Genomic DNA, 16,035 nt, shown 5'->3' on the forward strand with positions numbered 1-16,035 from the left:
AAGTTTTATTAGCTCTGTTTCAAAATGTATTGAACTGCCTACTGGAGTATGTACAAATGCACATTTTCTGTTTTCAAATATTTTAGTAAATTGTGAGTATAAAAAATTTGTTTGTGTAATATATACTGTATATACGGATGTGTATATATATAATAAAATTTGATGGGCTACAAATAACCCAATTGGGTTAAGTTAACATTTCTTTTGGGTTGAACATTTAACCCAACATGTCAGCTCATACTGAAAAAATGCTGGCTAATTTTACCTTATAAATAGTTATTGTTTTTATTTTTTCTTAACATCGTGCGACCCCCGCGTCCACATGTGTGGACGTTGTATTTTGGTTTTGCTATATGCAATGCATAATTTAAATGAATTAAAATTGACTGAATATTGTTCACAACACTCTACACTGTCATTTAAGTGTTAAACTTCTGGTGCACCGAGTCACGTGACACAACAGCATGACGTCAATTTCCGTGAAGCACTTCTACGAGCGCAGTGCCAACAAAAGTGCCTCTTGTAAGAAACCTCTTTAATTTTTTACACTGAAACCTGTTTGGTTGTAAAGAGCAGAGTCTCTAGTTTCGTTTGATATGCTGCTTTAAAACATCTGTTCATTTTTCGCGCGTCAGCGCGCTGATAAACATGACGTCCACATATGTGGAAATTAGGACCGCATTCCCTCAAAAGTTGAAAAAACATGTTATTTTAATAACGTTCAACATTAACACATCTGTGGGTCAATTCACTTCATTTTAATATAAAGTTTGTTATATTTTATTTTATCACTGTATAATACGGTTCTATTCATCAACATTAATAAATGCATTGTTATATATTTACTGTACATTATCACATTGAGAATTAATGTATTCATGTAAAAGCTGAAAAATGTGTCTTTCAGAGGCTTTATATTGAGTTAGGATAAAAATAAGGTGCATTTCAAACTGTTCTGAGACCAGTGCAGACAGACAGCACACTGGAGGTTAAGTCATTCACTAAATAGGGAGCAAGGGAGCATCCTATAGCTCTCTATGCAGTTAAGTGCATTCACTCCTAAAATCTGATTAAAAGTTCAGTTTCAGGCTGCAGATGATGTTTGGATCACTCAACATGTTTGACAGACATGTGACAATGATAATCAGTACATAGATTCAGAATTTATAATGTATCATTTTATTTTAACATGGTTGGCAGTGATTGGATGATGCTGGACATTACTTTGAATCAGAATTAATTATGCTAATTTCTGACGTAATGTCTGTAATGTCTATAAAACATGAATAATCAACACTCCTGGACACATAATAAACTATTTGATAAAAAAAATCTGACTTTCTATAGTTTGGTGTTATTTAAAATTTCACAACTTAGTCCCGCTGTCCACATATGAGGACATACATTTTTAGGAAAACTATTTGCTCTAGAAATGTATTTATTTATTTATTTATTTTTGCTTGTTTATTAGGTGCACCTAATTACACATCAAAAAGGGAAATGGAAAATGCACACAGCGGTCACACTCGGGTCTCAGGAGATTAAAGCAAAATCTTAACATGCTAGAAATCCACAGTGCTAAAAGTGCCTGAAGTTGAAGAATTGGCTATATACAGATATATGTGCTACTGCCTTTTGTAGAGCATTTCAGATCGGTCACTTATAAGGTTCCATGGCAGTTAGGATGCTACCTTAGAAGGCAGCTGTTTATGTAGGCAGCTCACTAGGTTTTGGAACAGAGCTATTATTTCACCCTCAATGAAAGCAAAACATTTAAACCTACTTTTCTTTTTGTGTGGACAACTAGCCTTTTTGTAATTGCTCTGTAGAACTGTGGTATGACATCACAAAACCTCTTACCACCGATACCGGCGAATGTGCAGAACATCACTGGGTAGAAGAATCCAAAGCCCAAAGTGAAGGCGTATTCATGAACTAATGCGGAAACGGCAAAAACAGACAGTGTGGCCACTGAACGAAACTTCTGACTCGACAGCTAAAAGATTGAGAAGAGAGTTTTGGTCAAACTGTATTAAACACACATTGATGATTGCAAACATGTAGGCGGTCAGATCTCGACTCTGTGGACTCAAGTCATTTCTCACCCTCAGGAAGTCTCGGTAGCCGTAGAAATAAAGCCAGTCGTGCACAACGATGTTCCACGTGCGGTAGTAATTAGCGAAAGAGGTCGAGTTCCACCAATCCTGATCAAACAAACAGACACGAGACACTGTGAGCGGATGAGAATCGTGACAGTCGTGCATTTGTGCGTGAAGAGAGAAAACAGCCCACTTACTTTATAAAACATTCGATCAGCAAACCGCAGCATCTCAGCGAAAGCATTGAGCCAACAGTGAAGAAATGCATAAAAGCCCAACAGTAACATCAGCATTCCTGAGAGATGAGAAAACCACCTTTTAGAGATGAGCAGTGCTGTAACGGATTACATTTAATCTGGATTATGTAATCAGATTACCAAAATCAAGTACTTGTAATTGGATTACATCACATTTTGTAATATGCGTAATCAGATTATAGTTCCATTTGTATGGATTACATGGATCACCAATCAGCCTAAGGCAATAACTAGTGCATAATTCACAAAGTGCTTAAAGGGACAGTTCATCCAAAAATGAAAAATCTCTCATCATTTACTCACCCTCACGCCATCCCAGATGTGTATGACTTTCTTCTTCTGCAGAACACAAATTAACATTTTTATACAAATATTTCAGTTCTGTAGGTCCATACAATGTAAGTGAATGGTGACCAGAACTCTGAAGCTCCAAAAAGCACATAAAGGCAGCATAAAATAATCCATTCGACTCCAGTGGTTTAATCCATGTCTTCAGAAGTGAAATGATAGGTGTGGGTGAGAAATAGATCAATGCTAAGTCCTTTTTTACCATAAATCTTCACTTTCACTTTTGCATTTTTCTTTGTACATATCGCCACCTACTGGTTGGGGCTGGTCAAAGGTAGAGATTTATAGTAAATAAGGACTTATATATTGTAAATATTGATCTGTTTAACCTTTCATATCGCTTCTGAAGACATGGATTAAACCACTGGAGTCACGTGGATTACTTTTATGCTGCCTTTATGTGCTTTGTGGATCTTCAATGTTCTGGTCACCATTCAATTGCATTGTATGGACCTACAGAGCTGAAATATTCTTCTAAAAATCTTCATTTGTGTTCAGCAGAAGAAAGAAAGTCAAACACATCTGGAATGGCGTGAGGGTGAGTAAATGATGAGACTATTTTCATTTTTGTGAATTGTGATGAACTGTCCCTTTAATGCAATCCACAAACACGCAAATTTAATCTCTTAATTAATGCACAGATAAGTGCAAAACTTTTAATGATATAAAATAATGCATTTCAAACAAGCCCTCGTTGATGTGTCCATAATTCTAGTCACGTTTCTGTTGCAAACATACATTTCAGAGGTGCCAGTCACATGCAACTTTGCATCAGGCTGGCACAAAAAGTGCCTAAGGTTAAGGCCACACCTTCTCATGAATAATTATGAGGAGGAACAAATCTCCATCATTTCTTGAGACAATCTCTCATTATTGATTTCAAAGCTGGATAATACGTAAGTCCATATTCCTAATTGCTATTAATACAAGCATGTTCTCATTGTTTTATCTTGAGTAACATTAATTTTTATCACCCTTTAGGCACCTTTATTTTACTTATCAACTGCCAAATAGCAAGTTTACGCTTGATTGTATGTTTACGAATGTTAATTGGTACTTAATGCTTTTAAATTAAAAATGAGATTTTAATCAAAATCCAAAAGTAATCAAATCCCACAAAATGCATGCAAACTGAATTGTGCAGTCAATTACAAGCACAATAACAACTTATTGTGTTCAATAACAATTTGATTCTTTAAGATTATTTTTATTGCCAATGATGCCTTTAATGAAAAATGTATTTTCTGTCTTGTCAATTGTTCTTTGCATTCTATATTGTAATAATTAACACACTGCTTTACTGTCAGGCAATAAGAAGGCATTTTCCAGGAAAGCAAATATTGGATGTAGAGTAAATAAATAATTTAGTTTCCTCAAACATTTTAGTAAATGTTTTCACCCCACATTGGTGTAGTGTGTGTGTGTACCTGGAAAAGCGGCATGGAAGAGTGCCAGTATGAGTGTGCGTGTGCTGAATGGCTGGTTGCTCTTGTTCATAAACACAGGGATGCACAATCGCACCAGGATGAAATACAGATAGAACAAACTTCCCAAGATCTGTAGAAAGAAACAGACAACATACAGTGAGAAGATTTAGTTTTTAAGAGCTGACTGGATTAAATCTCATGAAGAAAATGTCCGGGTCTCATCTCACCCCAAAATCAAAAAGAAATTACATTTTACATAAAGAAAATGAAGCCTATTTTGGACAAAGATGCAAGATTTATTGCATTGTGACATTTTCATTATAATTTAATTCATGCAAAATATACTGTATGTATTCTTGTAATTGTAAAATTTAATTTTAAGTATTGTACTGCTTTTAATTTCATTTATGCTCATTTAAAGCTGAAGTATGTCATTTCTGTGCCACCAAACGTAATTGCAAAAAGAAACTTTTTCAAAACAGCGCCTTTTCAAACCCCAACAGCGCTGCCATTGGTCAAACAAAGAGATAGTCCCGCCCCCAACTCATGCCAGTGGTCGAGTAACGTTGTTGGGGTGGGTCTAAGTGAGTCGTTACCATTTCATACGTTCCAAACTGGGCCCCGCAGAGTAGCGTCACATATATGTGTTTCTGCAACAGCCAGTTACGTTACAAGCTGCCAGATTCAAATCGGCTTTCACGCTGACACAGTCTGCACTGGTCAAGCGTCTGTAATTTATATTTGCTCAAACAGTTACTCACACAGTCACACGGCTCTTATATGCACTGTCAATACATCAAACGCGATCTTCCCATGCATGCAGCCACGTCTACTTATTTGGTGAAGATGCAGTTTTCATCCACAGAAACGTCAACTCAAACAATCTTTTCGGGCACATAATACATTTGTTTACTGAAACAGACAGACAAACTATCACAAAAGCACCATGATAACAGTTTAAAACTCATATACTCACAGTGAAAACATGCTGATCGAGCGTGATTATCCAGTGCACGCAGCTAAGTCTGTTTACATTGGCGCTTGTCACACACACACATATTGGTGCTGCTATCATTATGAGGACTCTCCATAGACATAATGATTTTTATACTGTACAAAGTATAGATTATATCCCTTAACCCTTCCCTTAAACCTAACCTCACAAAAAACTTTCTGCATTTTTATATTTTCAAAAAAACATAGTTTAGTATGTTTTTTAAGCGATTTGAATTGTGGGGACACGTGCAAAAATAACTCACTCCGGGGTCACTTCAGGGGAATTTAGACCCTTCTCATGAAAAGGTTAAAAAAATAAATAAATAAATAAATAAAAGAACAATTTTCATAGCACCACAGAACACAGTGCTTACAGTTTTTGAGAAAATTAACCTTTTAATGGTTTACTTATAGTTGTATCCGCATATTAAGCTTGGAGATAAGAAAGTATTTTAACACTGAAAAAGTTACATCAGCTTTAAATAAAAACAAAAACATGTACGAACATGATTACTATGGTAATAAGAACTTTGGGGGAAAATGTGTTTAATTGTCATTAAACAATAATCTCACAATGCAGAAAAATCGTAATCGTTACTTTTTTTTTAACTAAATATAATTTCTACATTGTTTTGTAGGGGGGTGGGGGTATGACCCAGAAAATGTCTCTCAGAGATTCATTTGACTGTTACGAAACAACCAAATAAACAATTCCACCTTTAGAAAGTTCATGCCAACGTAGTTCCATCTGACATTTGGGTTTCTGAAAGAGAACAAAAAACAGTGAGGATATCGATTACAGTTGAATGATGTTTACCGCGGATACACCTCACGATAGATCAGTGTTGGGCAAAACAGGAAGTACAGATAGCTGGAGAGAGACGGATAATGCAGCTGTTCACCTGGAACAAAAACATTTCGATTACAGGTTTAGTTCAGAACACTGGATCCTGCACTTGTATACAGAAAAAGAAGTTTATTTATAAAGTAAATTTCATATACAATTCTACGTGCTTTATGTAGGCATGATAAATAACAAAGTAAATAATAAAGAAGTTTAAAATCATTTAAGATCATAAAAAAAAAATCAGGGAATCAAAGAAATTAGAAATAAAAGTTTGAATTCAAAATGTTAACGTATAATTGATTTTGACCCCTTTGTTAACCAGTATGTTTTACAAGTAAAGAATATGAGTGTGGTGGTGGGGGCGTGGTTGAGTGCCGGCTTGTGAATAGAGAGCGAGATCAGAAGATGAGAACAGTAAGGATCATCACCTGATGATGAATATCTCTTAACAGCTGTTTATCATTGCAGTGAGAGTGGAGATGGGCTTTAAAAGCGAGCCAGACGCCAGTGAGGAGGGAGAGCTACTCACAGACACACACTGAGAGAGCGTGTGCTGAGTTGGGCTGAAAAGCATATTGTTTGAGTTATTGTGAATATAAATAACCTTTTTAAGTTTAATTTCGCGTCTCCTGCTTCCTCCTTGCACCCTATCCTAAGAACTTTGTTACACTGGTGCCGAAACCTGGGAGTTGAAGGAGGAAGAATGCCGCCATGGAGGCCTCACCTCTGGAGGAAATGTTCAAGACCCTCGTCAGCATCCACCAGTTGCAGCATCAAGCCCTCCACGAGCTGTGCATGGAGCAGGAGCACCGATCATCTCGCTCCTCCAGGCTGAAGCGAAGGATCGGCAGGTGCTTCGTAGCTTGCTACCCCAGGAGAAAGCTGCCGCTGCGACCCCGGACCCTGAAACCTGCCCCGTCCCATGTTCCCCTGGTTGGAGCTTGCTACCCCAGGAGGTGGCTGCTGCTGCGACCCTGGACCCTGCGACTGCCCCGCCCCATGTTCCCCTAGGGCCCCAGGATGATCTTGAGGCTTTCTTGGAGATTTTTGAGTGGACAGCATGGGCATGCAGTTGGCCAAGCAGCCAGTGGGTGGTCTGCTTGTTACCGCTGTTGTCCGGGGAGGCCCAACTCGCAGCACAGCAGTTGCCAGCGGAAAATCTCCTAGTGGATGCTGATCTGAAGAAAGACATTCTGCAACATGTCGGCCGGACACCAGAACAACAGCGCCAACACTTTTGCTTGTTGATCCTGGGCGAGCACAGACGGCCGTTCGCCCAACAGCTCCGGGACACCTGCTAGTGGTGGTTGCTGGCTGAGCAATGCAACGTCGGGCTGTGATCGACCTGGTGGTGCTGGAGCAGTTTGTTGCTCGGCTTCCGAGAGGGACGGTGGAGTGGGTCCAGTGCCACCGCCCGGCATCGCTCCAAATGGCCATCCAGCTGGCAGAGGACCATATGGTGCCGTATTCGGGAGCCGGTGAGCCCCAAGATCCTTTGCTTCCTTCTCCCTCTCCTGTCTCTCCTCACTCTCTCTCCTCCTCTTCCTCTCATCCTTTTCCTCCTTCCCGGAAGTGGGGAGTAACCCCTCCCAAACTATCTCCCCGGCTCCGGGGTCTGCACTACCCACTGGTTTCCCCTGCCCCTCTCCACTCTCTCTCCCAGGTTGGTAGACCCGCTGCCACCGGCACAGGCATGGAGACTGGGCCAGTCTGTTGGAGCTGCGGGGAGCCCGGGCATTTCTGGGACCAATGCCTGGTGATGGAGGTGGGGACATTGGTTCGGGTCCCCAACGTGCCACAGTCTTACGTACCAGAGCTGGGATGTACCGCATACCCGTTAGTATTAAGGGGGTACATACCAGGCCTTGGTGGATTCGGGTTGCAGCCAAACCTCCATACATCAATGCCTGGTTTAAGATGATAACTAGCTTTGGATGCTAGTCACAAGGTGAAGGTAAGGCGTGTGCATGGGGATATCCATGATTATCCTGTAGTGACTGTGACAATTCAATTCCGGGGACAAAAGCATAGTGTCGAGGTGGCGGTTAGTTCCCGCCTCCCCCATCCGCTAATCATGGGCACGAATTGGACAGCGTTTTCCACTTTATTAAGGGAAATTTGTGCGGATGGGTCCTGTAACAGAGCATCTCAGTGTGGGATTTGTGATGCACTGGCTGGGGAGGCAGAGCCGGGGCCGTCTACATCAGCTCCACGTCAGGATGACGTAAGGGAGGGGGAAGTCTCGGCATCCCCAGCCCTTAGAGGATTCCCCGCTGGGGTTTCCCTCTGGAGCAGATGCAAGACGAGACCTTAGGCATGCCTTTGACCAAGTGAGAATGATTGATGGTCACCGTCTTCAGCCAGACATTGCAAATGCGTATCCGTACTTTTCTATTATAAATGACTGGCTGTATAAGTGATGCAGGATGCTCAGACAAAGGAAGATACAACCCAGTTATTGATACCGAAGAACCATCTGGAAATATTATTCCAGACGGCTCATTATAATCTCGATGGCGGGGAAAAGACACTGAACCGTCTAATCGCCTCACTATGCGGAGGCATTTGCGGGGATGTTCTTAGATGGAGTGCGGCATGCCGTGAATGTCAGCTGGTAAATCCACCGGCCACCTCAATAGCACCATTGCACCCGCTTTCTTTGATTGAGGTCCCCTTCGAAAGAATTGGTATGGACCTCGTTGGGCCATTAGAGCAGACGGCACGTGGGCATCGCTTTGTGTTGGTTCTGGTGGACTACACAACGTGATATCCAGAAGCAGTGCCTTTGCACAACATCTCAGCACATAGTGTTGTGGAGGCACTCTTCAGAATTATCTCCCAAGTGGGGATTCTGAAAGAAATCCTCACTGATCAAGGCACTAATTTTATGTCATGTACAATGCGGGAGCTATACGAATTATTGGGTATTAAATCGATTCGGACAAGCGTGTACCACCCACAAATGGACAGCTTTGTCATACGGTTTAATAAAACCCTGAAAAACATGATTTGTAAGTTCGTGCAGGAAGATGCTCAGAGTTGGGATAAGTGGCTTGAACCTCTGTTATTCGCAGTTCAAGAGGTCCTGCAAGCCTCCATGGGGTTCTCCCTATTTTAATTATTGTATGGGTGTAAGCCTTGCGGTGTCTTAGATATCGTGAAGGAAAATTGGGAGGAGGGATCTTCAAACAGCAAAAACGAAATTCAGTATGTTCTTGACCTGAGAGCAAAACTCCACACATTGGGGCAACTATCACAGGAGAATTTGCTACAGGCTCAAGAATGTCAGTCCCAGCTGTATAACAGCGGAGCTCGGCTACGGGAATTTACACAGGGAGATAAAGTCCTTGCGGTCACACGGCATGTTGGGGAAGTCGATTATGAGGTTAAACGAACGGATAGGAGCGGGGTCCCCGTGGTTTTGGCGATGGTGGTACCGGAGAGGGAGGAGCCGGAGGTGAACTTAAAAGCTGATCACGGCACCCCAGTCACTTGTGGAGACCACCTCTCACCGTCGCAAGTCACGGACGTGGCCTGGTTGCAAAGAGAATTCTCGGACATGTTCTCGCCCCTTCCTGGTCATACGAACCTCATAAAACACCATATCAAAACAACCCCAGTTGTACGCAGTCATCCCTACTGATTACCCGAGCATAAAAAAAAGTGGTTCAAGAAGAATTTAAGGCCATGCTCGATATGGGAGTAATAGAAGAATTCCACAGTGATTGGGCCAGCTCAGTGGTGCTGGTTCCAAAGAGCGATTGCTCAGTCTGGTTCTGTGTGGATTATAGGAAGGTCAATGCGGTGTCTAAAGACCCGGTCCAGTGGTTGAAGCTGTGCCAGCAGGCTTTTATGCAGGTGAAAGCTGTGCTTTGTGGTGGGCCGTTGTTACATGCTCCTGATTTTTATCTCCCTTTTTTTTGTACAGACCGACGCGTCAGACAAGGGGTTGGGAGCCGTGTTGTCCCAGGTGGTGGAGGGGGAGGAGTTCCCGGTGCTGTATATCAGCCAGAAGCTTTCAGTGAGAGAGACGAGGTACAGCACCGTTGAGAAGGAGTATCTGGCCAACAAGTGGGCGGTCCTCACCCTTTGGTACTACCTCCTGGGACAGGCTTTCACCCTCTGTTTGGACCACTCTGGTGGTTCCATCGCATGAAGGATCACCCATTGGTATCTGGCTCTTCAGCCTTTTAAGTTCGAGGTGGTCTACAGACTGGGGGCGCAGATGGCTGTTGCATACTTTCCAGAAATGGAGGGGGGGGGAGAGTACTGGGTAGTCCAGATGGTTCTCTGGCCTGATTCGGGCAATGGGGTATGTGGTGGTGGGAGTGTGGTTGAGTGCCGGCTTGTGAATAGAGAGCGAGATCAGGAGATGAGAATGGTAAGGATCGTTACCTGACAATGACTGTCTCTAACAGCTGTTTGTCATTACAGTGAGAGTGGAGATGGGCTTTAAAAGTGAGCCGGATGCCAGTAAGAAAGAGTGTGTGCTGAGTTGCGCTGAAAAGCTAATTGTTTGAGTTATTGTGAAAATACTAAAACTTTGTTACAATGAGTCATGATTGTACAATTTTACCATTCAGTGGTGTGTTATTGAGAACGGCGGGAATCGTTTCACGGATAAATGAGTAGCTCTTCATCACAAATCTGATCTGTGGATTGAAAGCAGGATTTGGCAGATTTGGAACAGCGTTTAAAAGAACCAGAACACACCCTTAAAATCCCACATTACACATCTCTCTGGAATACTTGATTGTGATTGGTCAATGGTGGTATTCTGTGGCATTCCTGTATAATGATGCCTATTGATTTCCTTCATAGCTGTGTTTGCTTTATGTCTCTCGTATCACTCAAAATTCTCTCTACTTGCATAATAAAATAATTTGCACTTAATATTTCATGTCCATTTATATTTATTTAAGTAGCCGTGCAATATACAATATTATGTACAGTTAGCCGGTCATTATCGCAAATGATTAACCTGCTAATCGCTATAAAAATGTTCCCAATGTTTTTCCCCTTTGCTAGTTCCCTGATCACATGAAAAAAAGGACAGTGTTGACATTTTTACAAAATGACATTACGCGGTTTATTGCATGTATGGCAGCAGTTCGGTGGTGAAATGTCCACTGTGTGGCGCTCAAAGGGAGTGAAATATTTTCCCAAACAGATGAGCTTTTTAAGGTTAATGCTTTATCGAGTTTTAAATCAATAAAAGCGACCTCCCAACCCTAAACCTTAAACCTAAACCTAACCGATAGTGTCAGAAAAAGCACATGTGAAATGAAAAACGCAATTGCGTCATTTTTTGGTGTTTTTATGACACTTCTGGACTCGTACCCCGCTCCTTTACATCACAAGTGCAATGCTCTCTCAGTCGAGCTAACGCACAATTTAATCACACTCAAACAAGCTTGTAAATGTAGTTGATTATGTGATGCAAATGTTAAAATGAGTCATGCGCTATAGTAAAAGTGTTTAGATGTCATTAGAAAACATTGTGTGAGGAACAGAGCGAAAACGAATTGTTTATGAATTGATCATCTGTCGTGAAATTGAATAAAAGTCATTGTTGTGTAGCGCCTCTAGCGATCATTTCATAAGGAAACGTGACAGCGATACGTACAACGAACCATGTAAAAATCCATTTGCAAAAATGTATGTATATTAACGTGATTCTGTGAGACCACGAAGGACTTTTTAGACACAACTAATGATTCAAAATGACTTCTGACCTCCCAGATTTCAGTACAGCTGTGTTTTACTGTTTTGTATTATGACATGCAGCCAATGGTGACCTATTCATTTTGGCAAACGAGGGTAGACTTTACACCCTGAACCCCAAATGCACCCCTGGCACAAACTGCTGGGCATTACTGTGCCTGTGGCACAATGTTATAATGACGCAATTAGTTATTAATTAATTTATCTAGTCAAAATGAAATCAAAATTGATCCTATTCTTAATGCACGTTCCTTGTTTTATTGTGCTCAATTTATCAGTACTTAAGTATCATTCTAAATGTAATAACTTTTCAGCCAACCATTTTTTATGATGAAAATCAAGTCCTGCCTGACATTTTTCTCAATTAAAGGAATATTCTGGGTTCAATACAAGTTAAGCTCAAACGACAGCATTTGTGGCATAATGTTGATGACCACGAAAATAAATTCCAATTTGTCCCGCTGTTTCTTTAAAAAGCTGTCGATTAAGCTTAACTTGTATTGAACCCGGAATATTCCTTTAACATCCTGTTTCATACAAATACATCACGTTACAAAATAAAATGCCGTTGCGAAACCATTTAATATCTACTTATCACAGTAATGGTCAACTGATATGGGTTTTTCAAAAATCAGCCGATTAATTGGTCTGGCTGATGTATTGGTCTATTACTAAACAGCAACCATTTCTAAACTTTAAAACTAAAACACATGGGCCTGTACGCTGTGTTAGTATATACTATGGTGATCGTATATTAACATTACCTGTTCTAATATGATGATGAATCGTGATGCAGGGGGTAGCTGGAAGTGCAGAACTACATACACTGGAAATATTCCCAGCATGCTCAGCTGTGCGGCACACAGCATTAGTGCAGACACCACTGATACAGATGCCCTCCAGCGCACGCTGTGGTACAGTCCACCCCAAACACTCACAACATGGTACGGCCCGAGCAGCGTGTAAATGAACATCAGGAGCCATGCCCATATGACCGTACTCAACTGACCGAATGCGTAAACAAACAAATCAAAGTCCAGAACCAGCCTGAAATATACAAACATTTATACGGTTACATTCATGTTAGTTTAATGTACAGTAGCCACAAAAGTATTTGTTTGCTCAAGTCACACTTAAGCATTGTTGCATTAGATAAGATAATCTGACATGTTTTGCTTGAAAAGTGTGCTTATGGAGGGTCTGGCTAGCTCAGCGAGTAAAGACGCTGACTACCACACCTGGAATCGCAAGTTCAAATCCAGGGTGAGCTGAGTGACTCCAGTCAGGCTTTCTAAGCAACCAAATTGGCCCGGTTGCTAGGGTGGGTAGAGTCACATGGGGTAACCTCCTCGTGGTCACTATAATGTGGTTCTCACTCTCGGTGGGGTGCGTGGTGAGTTGTGTGTGGATGCCGCGGAGAATAGCGTGAAGCCTCCACACGCGCTACGTCTCCACGGTAATGCGCTCAACAAGCAACGTGATAAGATGCGCGGATTGACGGTCTCAGACGCGGAGGCAACTGAGATTCATCTTCCGCCACCCGGATTGAGGCGAGTTACTACGCCACCACGAGGACTTAGAGCGCATTGGGAATTGGGCATGCCAAATTGGGGAGAAAAGAAAAGTGTGCTTATGTTCACAGTGTCACACACCTGCCCTGGTCGACGTAGTCCACTGCTAAAGTGCTCATGACGAACAGGAAGAGAGCCGCAATGAACATGTGATAGATCGTCCGGATGTGACTGATCTCAAACAGCTCACTAGAGAGAGGAAGGGAGAGTTAAAGAGGTTCTCTGCCTTTAAAGTCAAAATGAAATCAAAATTGACCCCATTTACTTTCTTTTCATATACTTTATTTCAATAAACCAAACACACACATGATCGATACAATTGTTATCATAAATACCACATTCCTCACCATCCCCAATAACCTAATATGGAAGTATATTAATGACAAATGTCTGAAACAAAAAAGCACGCTGTATTTCACTAACTGAAAATTAAAGGCATTGCATCAACAGCACTTGCAATTTTTTGCGGGCTGCATTTTGGCACGGTTGTATATTTAAGCTGTGACTATTTCAACTGAAAACATTTCACGTAAAATTTCATCTTTAATTATTTGACTGGATAATACATCCATATCCCCAACAAAGCAACACTTTAAACATCCATTTTAATATCTTTGTGTAATATTTTACGAAGCTGTTTCTAAATCAAAGTCTATCCCCAAATCATCTGTATTTCAGGCACTTTGAAGACATTAGAATTATTTACTCTCTTAGTACATGTTTCTGGTATTACTGTGCACTATAACAGTGATTATAATAATACCTAAGATCCTGTTTCACACAGAAATACATCACTTAGTGTGAAGAGTTTGTTCATATAAGCATGAACAATAGTAACAATGATGCATAGATCAGAGGTATTATTACACGTCTCTTTGAAATACTTGACTCTGATTGGTCAATTTCGAAATCTAGCGGTCTGATATTTCTGAACAACCGCACTTTCCGCACATCCAGGGATAAAGTGATATCAGAGCGGTCATCCGGGTATTCTCGTGTCACTTTGTGATCTCTACAAGCAAGCAAATAAGATCAATCTCAAATCAATGTTTCACGTCCATTTATTTTGTAATAAGCTGGATAATGAGTCAGACGGTCATTTTCGCAAAACAAAAAACATGTACAAAACTGCAACGCAAACCGGAGGTGGAATTCAGCTGTTTCTGGAGACTCTGTGGTCTCTTTCTTTTCACAGAGTAATTCAAATTTAAGGCAAATTACTATTGCAATCCATTTATTTACAATTTTGATAGGTAGCTGTGTAATAAGCAGGATAATGAGCAATCGGCTGGTCATTATCACTTCGAATCAACATCATGATCATGCTATCTGGGTTTATTTTAGATTAACGACCTGTATATTAACTATACATTATCCCTTACTTATTGCACACCATTAATAATACCTACTCAAGTAGGGACCATCTGGCCACAAACACCTTCCCCTGCTCCAGTTTGTGTCTGAAAATCAAAACATATAAGGTAGATCAATGAACAGACCTTAAGCTTTACATGAAGACAAATTTTATTCTATAGGATGTGACATCACAGAATCTCTCACCTGTTGCTGCAGTGTCTTTTCTCATCAGTGTGAGTTTGGGTGTTTTGGGAGAAAGACTGTAATGAGTCTGATAAGCTCTCGATCCAGCACCTCGTTCAGATGGTTTTTAACATGTCTGATCACCTCAGCTTTGATTCTCTGGTTTAGAAACAAACGTAGAGAGTGTCAACACTCAAATAATCTGGATAAAATTACAACATTCGTTTACTCATTCATCTCAGGAAAGAGGTGTTGGTTGAAACAGCTGATGCATTTGTTTTACCTTCATGTCTTCTCTTCTCTGTGTCATGTCCCTCATATTAGTGAAATTATCATCTTTACACAGACAGACACATGCACAAAGCAAACATCTACACAATTAAAATAGTGAACTGTTTTTAAACTTTGGTTTATGCAGTAATTATGATATATAGTGGAAACTCACGGCCATTCTCTGATGGAGGCTGATTGTCACCGGATGTTCGTGCACTTGTGCGATGCACCACACTGTTGCTTGTGTCATATGTTGCCATGATGTTTCTGAGGGGTTTAAGTTGATCAGAAGCTGGTTAATATGTCTTAAGCAAAGAAGAGAGTTTTATATTCTGAGGCATGACGAATGATAATCAGTATTGCCTAAAATAGGATTAAGATATACCTGAAGCCAGAGAATAATAGATTCAGATGCTCACGGTTTAACAGACAGAATATGGTACGCTCAGCAAAAAATCTTCTTTGAATTTCACTTTTCTGGTCATTTATTAATGTTATAGATATATTGCATACGTATACTGTATATAGATTCTAATACGTACTAGGACTCTATATTTTGAAACCCTGCTCAAATGTGTTGACCTGAGGTTACCTGTGATATATCCCCGCGGTCAGTAAAACGAACGTTACACAAGAGCAACAGTGATAATGTTTGAGTGAGGAGGGGGGCGTTCACGTCACACAACACACATATATGAAGACACACAGATAGCATCATGACCGACAGTAACCTCAGTGTTTTACTGAACTTTGTGTTTACCGCATACATCTCAGATACTTTATCTTTAAAGATAAGGCATATCTCAGAACTGACCTGCAGAATGCATACAGTGTCTCACATGAGATACATCTGATGTGAGTTACTTTCATATCACATGAATTGGCATACAAATCCAGACTTCAAATACACTACTGACATTGTAATGGATTATAAATATTAAGATGGAGACGATA

At 40.8% G+C, this 16,035-nt stretch overlaps 1 protein-coding gene across 1 annotated transcript in view; it reads right to left on the minus strand.

Annotated features, from left to right (window-relative positions):
- LOC127449568 (sterol O-acyltransferase 2-like) overlaps window positions 1-15,589 on the minus strand; it is a 16,956-nt gene extending 1,367 nt beyond the window's left edge. Inside the window, 15 exon segments of the mRNA XM_051713091.1 lie at window positions 1,861-1,996; window positions 2,106-2,204; window positions 2,297-2,394; window positions 4,132-4,261; window positions 5,845-5,890; window positions 5,945-6,029; window positions 10,551-10,626; window positions 12,463-12,745; window positions 13,351-13,458; window positions 14,679-14,729; window positions 14,830-14,906; window positions 14,908-14,967; window positions 15,092-15,144; window positions 15,254-15,348; window positions 15,467-15,589. Coding sequence (XP_051569051.1) covers window positions 1,861-1,996; window positions 2,106-2,204; window positions 2,297-2,394; window positions 4,132-4,261; window positions 5,845-5,890; window positions 5,945-6,029; window positions 10,551-10,626; window positions 12,463-12,745; window positions 13,351-13,458; window positions 14,679-14,729; window positions 14,830-14,906; window positions 14,908-14,967; window positions 15,092-15,144; window positions 15,254-15,341 — 1,390 coding nt within the window. The 5' untranslated portion in view covers window positions 15,342-15,348; window positions 15,467-15,589.
- Between the last annotated feature and the right edge of the window lie 446 nt (window positions 15,590-16,035).

The sequence above is a fragment of the Myxocyprinus asiaticus genome, chromosome 12, assembly GCF_019703515.2.
Source record: "Myxocyprinus asiaticus isolate MX2 ecotype Aquarium Trade chromosome 12, UBuf_Myxa_2, whole genome shotgun sequence".
Lineage (NCBI taxonomy): Eukaryota > Metazoa > Chordata > Actinopteri > Cypriniformes > Catostomidae > Myxocyprinus > Myxocyprinus asiaticus.